The 11,746-nt window shown below is 43.3% G+C and overlaps 1 protein-coding gene across 2 annotated transcripts; it reads left to right on the top strand.

The window, feature by feature from the left end:
• The first annotated feature begins 348 nt into the window (after nt 1-348).
• On the top strand, nt 349-2,877 carry TCEAL2 (transcription elongation factor A like 2). 2 transcript variants are annotated; one of them, XM_031446699.2, is made up of 3 exons: nt 349-500; nt 1,044-1,116; nt 1,435-2,877. In XM_031446699.2, exon 3 carries the CDS (start codon nt 1,438-1,440, stop codon nt 2,092-2,094), a length of 657 nt encoding a protein of 218 aa, XP_031302559.1. In that variant the 5' UTR covers nt 349-500; nt 1,044-1,116; nt 1,435-1,437; the 3' UTR covers nt 2,095-2,877. The 2 variants fall into 2 exon arrangements, with proteins under 2 accessions (XP_031302559.1, XP_064339018.1); XM_064482948.1 differs by lacking the exons at nt 349-500; nt 1,044-1,116 and adding an exon at nt 1,162-1,171.
• The last annotated feature ends 8,869 nt before the right edge of the window (nt 2,878-11,746 follow it).

Here is an 11,746-nt window from a genome sequence, read left to right as displayed (position 1 = left end):
GGCAGAGCTGGTCTTGAAAGCGGGTTGTGGGGCTCGGTTGCTGAGCGCTCTTGGCGAAGTCGGGTACCCCGCTGTGATCAGCTGTCACAACCGGTGATAATGGACATCTCAGGGGGATGCTGCGTAAGGACCTGAGATGTGCCAGGTAAAGCACCTGCATCAGGAAGCCTCCTCCCTCCTGCTCTGTCAGTAACTCCCTCCTCTCCAACCCCTGACCCCCAAGGTCTGTCTGCAGCTGTTCGATCCCTTGGGGACGCGGGTGAGGGGGCGGAGCGGGGGGAGCAGAGCTCGGGTGACGTGGCGCTCACGTGACCAGCCGGGCGCAGACGTGGGCAGCAGCCCCCGCGCGCGCCCGCCCGCCAGCCCTGCGGTCCGGTCCCGGCCGCGTCCGCTCGCATCGCCCGCGTGGAACCAGCTCCCCGAGCTCCCGGGGTGGCGGGCGAGGGGCGAGCGGGCTTAGGCGAGCCCGAGGAGGCGCAGGCCTGGCCCGGGCCTCGCAGGTCAGTGTGAAAGTGGGCGCTGCTGGAGGCCCGGGCGGCGCGGGAGGAGGATGAGAGGAGGATCCAGAAGCAGCGGGGCGGGGCCCGGGGAGAAGGGAAGGGTCCAGAGATGGGTGAGGAGGGGCACGGGGCGTGGCATGGGCAGGTGGGGAGGGAGGACCCAGCAACCGGTCCCGCCCCCTAGGACGCCCCTCCCCTGCACCCTACAGCCATTTTCTAGCCTGAACTGGGGTGGGGTGCGCCCCCGTAGTTCAACAGTGAAACAGACGAATTCTGAAAATAGCCCACCTGTCACACTCAGTGCCTATGAGAAAATAATGACTTCTGTGTAAAGGGGTGGGACTGGGGCGGGTTGCCTGCAGGGGAGGGGGCTACAGAGACCCAAAACAGTTTAGAAAGCATCCTGGTCAGATGCCTGATGCCTGAGAAAAGATATGGCGACTGAGGTGCGGGGTCAAGGGAGGTGGGGGAGGGGACGTCTGATGAGGCGGGCCCAGATTGCAACCACTGAGCTCCCCAGCCTCTTCCCTTGTCTGTCTGCAGGTCTGCGAGGCTGTTGTTCCAGGTACTCTGCTGGGTTACGAAAAAAGGAGGAACCTGTCCAGAATCCCCGCAGGTCAGTGAAAGAGGAGGGCACTGGACAGGGACTCAGAGGGGTAAGGAGTATGAAGGTCAGGCCTGGGCAGAAGTGTACTCACACTCTGAACAAAAGTAAGGAAAAATAGCAGGGCCGGCCAGAGAGATGGTTGGCTCACGTGCAGGAGGACTGGTGGGGTAAAAGGTGGCAGAAGTCACACTAGGAGGGCCGGGCCAGGTCAGGGGAGCCCTGACAAGCAGCGAGAAGCAACTGCTATTCCGACCTGCATTCCACCCCCCAAGCCTTCAGTCTTCCTTGTCTCCTTTTTGTCTTCTCTTCCCCTCATCCCCCCCCCAGGACATGAAAAGGAGGGGACATCTCAACATGGAAAAACTCTGCAGTGAAAATGAGAACCCAGGAAAGATGGAAAACAGAGAACAACCACTGGATGCGGGAAAGCCAGGAGTAGCTTGTACTGTGGAAGACAAGGAAAAGTTAGAAAACAAAGGAAGGATTGATCACAAGGGAAAGATAGAAGATAAGGACGTACTAAAGGATAAGGAAAAGCCAGAGAGTGAGGCAAAGCCAAGAGAAGGAAAGCCAGTGAGCCAGGGAAAGCCAGAGAATGAGGGAAAACCAAAAGAAGGAAAGCTAGAGAGCGAGGGAAAGGCAAAAGAAGGAAAGCCAGCCAGCGAACCAAGGGCTGCAGGAAAGCGCCCAGCAGGGGACGATGTACCCAGGAAGGCCAAAAGGAAAACCAACAAGGGGCTGGCTCAGTGTCTCAAGGAATACAAGGAGGCCATACACGATATGCATTTGAGCAATGAGGAGATGATAAGAGAATTTGATGAGATGGCGAGGGTGGAGGATGAGGTGAAGAAAACCAGACAAAAATTGGGGGGGTTTATGTGGATGCAAAAAAGTTTACAGGACCCTTTCTACCCCCGGGGCCCAAGGGAACTCAGGGGTGGCTGCAGGGCCCCACAAAGGGGCTTTGAAGACATTCCTTTTGTGTAGTGCCCTTGGCAGGCATTTGCCAGGCCCTGTGCTTTCACGTTTTTCAGATACTTTGATTTAGGTGTCACTCTTGTTAACAACAACAACCTTTGACCCAACTAGAGTGCTCTATCAGTAGGGGATTTTCAGCCTTATGCTTTGCAAAGACGTTATGAATCTTGGAAAAATAAAGCAGCTTATAATATTACCTGCAGAACTGGCCCACTTTTGTAAAAAAAACAACAACAAATTTATATAGTACATCCGTGCACAGGAAAAATAGAAAATGTTGTTCACTAAATGGTTAACAGTGGTTTTCTGAGTTGTGAGATTGTGGGCGATTTACTTTCTTTGTTTTCTTTCTACTCATCTGTTTATTTTTTTCCCTAAAGAGCACAGATTACGTTTCTTATAAAGAAATACTAAAATATAAAAAAGGAAAACAATATATAAAAAGCAATACAAAGAATTGTTTACTGAGTTTATGGAGGCAATGGCAACACTTATGATTCTTGTTGTCAGAACTTAAAATGTTATGTAAAATTCACATTACTTCTGGAACTCGTATCTGGAGGAATCATCCTGGCAGTTATAACAGATCCATTGCCGTAAAGGACAGTCTTGTCATCTGTGAAATGGGGATAATAATTGTTTCATAGGGTTGCCGAGTGGATTAGATGAGTTACTGAGTATGTCAGCTGTGTTTGGCTGGCTTCTACCTTTTTCCTTGTACTAGCAGGACCAGGACTCTATCAGACACTTGGAAGAGGGTTGAGGTACATCTCACCTGTGCCCAGGAATAAGTCCAGGAAGCCAAAAGGTGGGTACCACCCTCCCCTAGGTATTTCCCTGTCTGCTGGGCACTGTGCCCCTACTTATGAGTCCTGCACCCTATCCAGGCCCTCACTGCTGCTGGTGGACTGATTTCCTCAAAGTGACAAAGCCCAGTTGATTTACCTGAAGTCCTCAGTGCCCCAAACCTGCCCCACCCCATGACACCTATAGAAGTGAGGATAAAGCCCTTTTCCTCACTTTAGAGTTATACTTACCCAACTCAGTAACACCTCATTGATACTTCAGCCCCTAATGGATTTCAGATTTTTTTCGCAAAACAATCCGTTTTGTGTTTGTTGCTTTCCAAATGTTTTTGCATACAGCCATCTTTCCACCAGATTCAGATATGAAAATCTGGGATAAAATTTGAGTGGCACAAACTGCTTTTCTCATCTGTCAGTGCCTTGTCTGCTTGATTCCTCTTTCCTTAGAGGAAATTATGTCCTAGGAGACTCCTGCCAGGTCCTGCATTAAAAGGTTAGCACATCTACCTACACTTATGTTTTTTTAAGCTACCTTTTTAAAAATTTTTTATTGACATATAGTTGATTTACAATGTTGTGTTAATTTCTGGTGTACAGTGTAGTGATTTATTTATACATATATACATATTCCTTTTTATGTTTTTTCATTATAGGTTATTACTGTATACCTACAATATAGGTATCAAATATAGTTCCCTGTACTATACAGTGGGACCTTGCAGTTTATCTATTTTATATATAGTAGTTAGTATCTGCTAATCCCAAACTCCCAATTTATCCCTCCACCCCCTTAAGATCATTGCTACTCAAACAGTGGTCCATGGGCCAGCGACATCAGCATCATCTGAGAGATAGAAGTGCAGAATCTCAGGTCCCCATCCAGACCTACTGAATTAGAATCTTCATTTAAACAAGATCTTCAGGTGATTCCTGGGCACTTTAAAGTTTGCAAAGCACTGGCTTATAAGGAGACTCCCCTTAGCCTCCCACCCCCACCATCACATGAAATACGTGCCTAGAAGGATAAGTATATATGCTGCATAAGATACACCCCATAGATTATTAAATAGTCCTGTGTTTGTCAAACTGCAATTCCACATCCTTGACATTAGCAGAACCTGAAACAAATTCAGTGAGTCAATGCCTACAACTTTTTAATGATGTAGGGTAGAATAGCATTGGTTAGAGCCAAACAGTAAATATCAGACTGTATTGCAGGTGGGTAGAGTGAGTATTGTTTTCTGAAGTTTGTATTTCTGCTATGTATCTATGTATGTCTGTACACCCCGAGTTGTGATGAAAAATAAATTTCTGATTGTGAGCTAAATTTTTTAAAAATTGAGAAACACTGCTTTGGACTCTGCTTCTCAAAGCACAATCTGTCCTTTTTATCCTGGTACCACTAACACCTAGCACAATGCCTGTAAAGTAATAGGTTCTTAATAAATTGGTAATAATAATAACTGAGTTAGGCGTTCTTGCCCCAGATCATTCCTGGTCTACATAAATAACTGTAGACTCTACTTCTCTAGCATGGTTTACTTGTAGTTCCAAATGAAACACCATGTAGAGTGGTTTGTACCACAGGTTCAACCTTATCTCATTTTATTAATGCATGCATATTTTTAAAGTGTACAAATCTGACACATGTTAAAATCACCAGAGGATTTTGTTGAAAATGTGAACTCCTGACCCCCACCACGGATCCTCTGAGTGGAGCGCTAGAACTCTGTTTTTAACTAGCTTCCTGGGTGATTCTGATTCGCAGTAAAGGCTAATGTCCACTGACTTATGAATTCATTCTGATTACAGTTGTATTAAATGTAAACCACCATAAGATAAGCAGAAGAAAAGAGTTGCAATGTCTATTTGGTGGGGGCAGGGGGAGTTGAAGGCCTTTGTAAGGTATAAAGTTTGGGAGTAAGAATCCATAAAGGCAAGGATTAATATATCTACTGAGGAGAACCTGAAAGTGCTTATAGAGCAGAACATGACTATAAACAAAGGCAAATGGAAGGCATCTCATAGTATGGTGTATTTCCTTCTCCAGATGCTGTGATAACTATGACAGCTAAACAGTTCCTTTGCTAAATAAGACTCATGGAACCCCAAATGTCAATGCTTGCAAATTCATAGTTTGGTGCAGGGGGTAAAAGGAATGCAATATAGCAACAACATTGAGAATATGCCTCACAGCTAAGAGCTGTCTCATAGCTCAGGGTCTGGAGTGGCCAAGCGCAAGCTTCAGTTGTCCTCCTTCTCTATAAGAGCTCCGGAAACATATGCTGCTTCTTTTGGAGCAGGAACCACTGATGTGTGCACAGAATACCTTAGGACCGGAAAGCCCAGGATTCTCGTACAGTGATGGTTACATAGGCATATTCTTACTATGTTGCTGGCTATAACAGCACAGCTCTTGGTGGGGAGGTTCACCAAGACCAGGTTCAAATGATCAACCTTTCTGTTACTAATAAACGAAGCTGACAAGCTGGTACAAAGCACCCCAAACTCCTCAGACCCATAATCCTAAAACAACACTCATATATTTCATGCCTTTACCATGGTTCAGTGACTCACAGGTGCATTTCTTATTTTAGTAGAATAGCTTAGGCAAATCCTGGTCCTGCTAGAATTAACCCTCTAGGAACAATAGGCCTTTTATGCTCCTCCTTACAATATGAAAAAAGTTGAATAGGGGTACCCTTGCCCGCTTCAGGCACAATTCCCAGTGATTACTATTAACATGGCCCTCATCCATTTGCTAGATATCTCTCCATCTCCCCATCTGGATTCACTTTCTATCCTCTTCCACCCTGCTCTGTATTCCAGGGAATCTAACCTGTATCAACTACATCAAAGGGCTCCCTTGTCCTTTGAGAGTCAATAAAGGACAATGTGGTCAGGAAATTTCCTTCCCAGCTTGTTCCCTGTAGTGTCACCAGATTCTGAGTGAGTCATTTCTCCAGAGTTTCCTAGAAGGTTGCCCTTTCCATTTAGGCTCTGTATCTCCAGCTTACAGTAACCCCTCTTTCCCTTTGTCCCTCAGGCCTAGATAATCCTACCTACACTAACCATGGAGTATTGCACTATCCTTTGTGATTCTCCAGTGCTTTCCCCACATCTTTGTGTACTGTCCTTTAAAAAAAACTCCTCTCAAATTTTCTAATGCAAATAAGCTCCCTATTTCCTGTCATGTACTTCTCAGATACAGTAATAGATACCAGAAGTTATCCCAAGAACTGTGTTGCTAATTTGAGGAGGGAAAATAATTACCTCTTTACCGTGGAGGTCAGGAGAGTGGGGAGAAGGTGTTGGGAGAGGTTCCCTGGTACATAGCATGCATGTAGTAGTATCACACTAACTCAAATTACCACCACTGGTGGCATGGAATGAAGTACAGGTGGAAACCAAAGTTTGGGGAATCAAGCTGTTGTGTCATTTAATAGCACTGTGTCCAAAATAATTGTCCAGAGGGTTGTGGAGTTTCCCATGTTCATCTGAGGTTCCTAAAAAGTATGCATAGGAAAAACGAAATTGAAAGCTATGAAAAAACAACAGAAAATGCATGTAGAGCACCAGAAATCCTGCATGGTGTATTTAAAGGAGTCCCTCATCTTAGAACAGATAAAGCTGATGACCAAGCTTGTTTCCTCATAGTGTCACTGAGTTCCACTGCCAATTAAATGCTCTACCTGCTATGGGTTTTACAATAAGGTAAGGACACTAATAGGGAAGGAGTGGAACCCTGATATATGGGATATGGGCATTTGTGCAGACATGTTCAAAGGCATTGGGGAGAAGGTCACCAGCACCCTTGAAGATTTCTGTGGGCCTGTGCTCTGTAGGCTGAAGATGATGGTGGAGAATTCTGCAGTGGAATTGGGCTTCTTGATCTTAATGTGAATGAAGGGATTCCAGAGTGGTGGAGGTCGGGTGACAGTGCTTAATCATATGAGATAAGGTGCATGCAACTACCACAGAGCCACAGGGATGAAATGGTAATTAGAGCATGTTTGACCCACAGGACCTGTGGTGATAGCTAATCAGAGCATTCCTGAAAATGAACGAATTGTGCAGCCTGTAGGATGCTGTCTGACATATTCAGGCAGAAAAAAAAAGTCTAGATCTGCTTTTTCCTAATTCAGGTTGCTGTAGTGGAGGTTTTCAGCTTCTTACCCAGCTGAGGGGAAGGCAGGGTACCTCTAAGGTAGGACCCTGCAGTCACTGGTGTATACTATGAATCTTCCTTGAAATCTTTTCCAGTGCAGACACTTTTCAGAGTGACTGTGCACAAGAGAAAGAGAAATAGAAATAGCAAGACCTTCTGGGAGTTATTACCTAAAGGCTCTGAACTGGTGCTAATCTCTAGACTGAGGCAGAGAGAGGCAAAAGGATAGACTATACAGAAAAGATTGTGAGAAACTAATGGGATATGGTGGGAAAAAATCTAATGTATGTACAGTTGATCCATGAACATGTAACACGGTTTGAACAGCATGGGTCCACTTATATACAGATTTTTTTTCAATAAATATACAAAAATATAGGTGTAGAACATCGTGTGCAAGACTTGTATTAAAGTGGGTAACTTATTCTTACATAGGCATAAAGTGAGTGATATTTAATATAAATTAATAATGTGTTAGTTTTCTTACTGTTTTGTAACTTTGCTTTCAAAGAATTACATTACCATACAGTATGCCTCTCTCTCTCTCTCTCTCTCTCTCATAATTGGAGAAACTGCACATCAGGCCATCATCATCACAGGTAAGTAGTTTGTGTGTGTGTGTGTCTGTGTGTGTGTGTGTGTGTGTGTAACAATGTTTCCAGTGCTGTATTATGAGTATAACTGTAATACTGTATGCTATAACAATTTCATAACGATTCATTCATTAGTGACGCAATGGTATTGACTATACTAGGCTGCCGTAAAGCAGTCATATTGCTACCTCGTTATCAGTTCATGAATCGCTATACCTGTAAATAAGTATGAATTTCTTTTTCACACAATCTTTTCGTTTTTGATGTCTAGTGTTAATAATATGTATAACAGTGACAGTGTTTTGTACATATAAGGCAATATTGATGTAGGCATTGACAGACTATGTAATCTTACTGTATCAATAAATACAATACAGTACTGTAAATGTGTTTTCTTTTACTTATGATTTTCTTAATAACGTTTTCTTTTCTCTAGCTTACTTTATTGCAAGAGTACAGTATATAACACATATAACACAAAAAATATGTTTTAATTGACTGTTTATGTTATCATTAAGGCTCCCATTAATAGTAGTTATTAGTAGTTAAGTTTTGGGGAGTCAGAAGGTATCCATGGATTTTTCCAACTGTGCAGGGGGTTGGTGCCGCTAACCACTGCATTGTTCAAGGGTCAACTGTATAATCAAAGTCCCGAAAGAAGAGGAGAGAGAAAGTGGGAATGAAACACTATGAAGAAAAAATGGAATATTGACTTCTGGCATGGCAGCATGAAGAGCCCCACTGACCTGGTCCCCAATGAAAGTGGTAAAAATTATATTTTAAAAATCAAAATCAGCCATTAAAGATCTTTGGAAATGGTCCTAAGAACAAACAGCATGAAGAAACATCCTTTCAAGAAAATCTACAAATAGTAAGAAAGCTGAAATCTGTAATATTTGAACCAAGATTACTTCCTCCCCACTTTCCAAGCTCAGTGAGATGGATTCCAGGCTTCTGTGGCCAAAATACAGGGCTCCCTTTCTCCCCCATCCCAGCTGTCAGACACTGTCAGGTAATAAATGAGTGTTGTTTTCAGCCACTAAATTTGAAGTAATTTGTTATCTAGTAATAGAAAACTAACACAGATTTTGGCATTGAAAGAACCAAATACCTAAAAATGTGCAAGTGGCTTGGGAACTGGGCAGTAGGTGGAGGCTGGGGAAATTTTGAGGAACATTATTGCTTTGAACCAACTGTAAGTAAGCATATACACCTCAAAGACCCTGCTAGCACAGGTCCAGAACGATGTGAGGAACATGTTATTGGAAACTGCAGGAGGAATATCCTCATATGTAGTAGCAGAATGATGAGTGAAGTTATCTCATACAGTTCAGTGGAAAGCAGAACTTGTAAGTGATAAACTCAGATACTTGGCTGAGGAGATTTCTAAGAAAAGTGCTGAGGTATGGCCTGGTTTTTTCTTACTATTTATATCAAAATGTGGCAGGAGAGAGACAAATTGAGGGAATATCTGTTAAAAAGGAAATAGGGCTTGATGATTTCCACCCTACTCAAATGGCAAAATACACTAAAATTAAGAAATGCCTCCTGAAAGTATGACATAAAGAAATAGCTGAGGATGTGGCTAGTATGATGTTTTGCTGAAACTTCCAAAACATAAAGTCAGAGTACTCAGTCCCATAAAGCTCATTTTTGAGAGACAAAAAATTATGACTTGTGCATTCAACAAAACCCAACAGTTTCTAGGATACTTAAGGGCTTAGAGGTCAGAGACAACGAAGTCAGAGATATGAAGTATGAGAAGGATTTACTGTGCCACTACTGGCTTGGTGATGGAGGACACCATGCGGCAAGGAATATGCACATCCTTTACGGGCCAAGTGCATCCACACTCAGCCCTCTCAGCAGGAGCCAAAGATAGATAAAAATGATCTCATAAATAACTGTGTGTGTAGATTTTGTCCAATGGAGTAAAACCCAGTGCAATTTATTCAAGACTAACAAGGTTCTTAAGAAAATTATATCAACAGAAACATTGTCAGCTTGGAATGAAAGTGACAGAACAGTACAAAATGAAAGGAGAACATTAGACCCCCAAAACTCTCCTGGTGGGGAGCAGCCTGATAAAACTACTTAACTGGGAACATAAGCTACCTTTAATGAAAAAGGAAGGCTGAATCAGAGGACAGAATCAAGAGCTCAGAATACAGAGCTAAGAGTCCAGAAGACAAAGCCATGAGCACAGAGGGTGAAACTGAGAGCTACAAAGAATTATTCTCAGGTCTTGAAACCTAATAATGGAAGTTGAGCTGTTTTGGACTAGTGACTCCTTTTTAGCTTCCATTTACCCCCTGTTTGTCTGTAACTGTTATCCTGTGTCTATTCCATCATCATATGTTGGGAGTTTTGTGGGCAGAAAATTTGTGTCTTTAGTTTCATAGGTCCACACAGGACAGGAATATCCTCAGGAACTGCACTTAATGGTTATGTCCAAGATCCTCATCCATATCTGGTTTAAAAGATTTCAGTGATGAGATGACTTTTCAGCTAACAATGTAATGGGATGCAATCCTTGGGAACCTTGGGAGAAGGTGAATATGTTTTGCGTTTGGGAAGGACATGAATCTTTGGGGACCAGAAGGCAGACTGTGGTAGGCAGAATCTAAAGATGGCCTACCAAATTACCAGCTGATGGTGTATACATACCTTCTTCCAGTTATTCAGTCAGGCACCAATCCACGTATTTCTGTGAAGTCATCTTGCAAATGTAATTAGGTTCTCTAATCAATTGACCTTAACATGGGAAGATTATCCAGGTGGGCCTTACCTAATAACACCACCCCTTTAAATGAGGGGTCTCAAGTCAGAGACAGAGAATTCAGAGAGTAGAAGTATGAGAAAGAGTCAATGTGCTATCGATGACTTGCAGATGGAGTGAGCCTCATGGTAAAGAATGCAAGTAGCCTCTCCAAACTGAAAATAGCCTAGTTGGCAGCCAGGAAAAAGTGTACGACCACAATCCTAAGGCTGCAAGGAACTGAATTCTGAAAACAACCTAAATGATCTTGGAAGTAGATTTTCCCCCAGAGTTTCCAGATGAGAACTCAGTCTGACATCTTGATGTTAACCTCGTGAGACCCTGAGCAGAGAACACAACCATGCTGTGCCAGACTTCTGACCTACAGAAATGTGAGCTAATAAATGTTTTGTTAAGCTGTTAAGTGTGTAGTAATTGGTTGTACAATAGTAAATGATTTTATCTTGAGACATAAATATCTGTACCATCTGTGCCCTTTATGAGTGGCTATCTATAAACCTATTCCTCAGACTTCCACATCATTAATTTTCCAATTTAATTCTCTCCAATTCCCTGACCAATCTTTTAATCATTGCACATGAGCCAGAGTAGATCCATATCTACAGCCATGATGTGTTCATACAAAAAGGACCAAACAAAATTGTACCCACTGGTGTCATTTATCTTCCGCTGCTTTCTGAGTCATTCCTGAGCAGGGCTACAGTGCAGCAGACATCCACTTGCATCTAAAGTCAACATACCAAGAAAATACATCCATAAACTGGACCACTGCTTTATCCCTCTTTTTCTAACTGTGCACTATAGCCTGGACCTACTGTAGATCTTTTCCTTGTTCTAGGTTCCACTTAAAACTGGAAACCATCGGGAATCCAAGCACAAAACTAATATACCATATGTTGTCTCTAAAACCCAAGGCCTTGATTCTCACAAGCTAAATGGAGAAAGAGCATCTGTAAGTAGCTCAGCTGCTGTCCCTCCAGGGTAGCCCCTCCCCCTTGGCCTCCAATCCTTGCAGTCATGCTTCTGTTCTGTGAGGCTGTGCTCCTGTGGCATACACAGAACCCTCCACTGCACCCCTTTACAGCACTGCATAGTTGTTTAGTTTCACTTTGCAGAGCCTGTCTTCCTGAGGTTAAGAAATTCTACTCCTGCCAGCCCAGGAGCTCTCCTTGGTACTGTTGAGTGTATACTTTTTACTAATGACAGGTGGGGCTGTGAACTGCAGTAGGTTCTATTCATCCTGTGAAGTCCATGGCTCCTGGATCCTTCTGGATGTGTAAGTAAACGCTGTTAGACAATTAAAAGTTATTTGTCC

The sequence above is a fragment of the Camelus dromedarius genome, chromosome X (genome assembly GCF_036321535.1).
Source record: "Camelus dromedarius isolate mCamDro1 chromosome X, mCamDro1.pat, whole genome shotgun sequence".
In the NCBI taxonomy this organism is placed as follows: domain Eukaryota; kingdom Metazoa; phylum Chordata; class Mammalia; order Artiodactyla; family Camelidae; genus Camelus; species Camelus dromedarius.
This window is presented reverse-complemented; position numbering and strand designations above follow the sequence as displayed.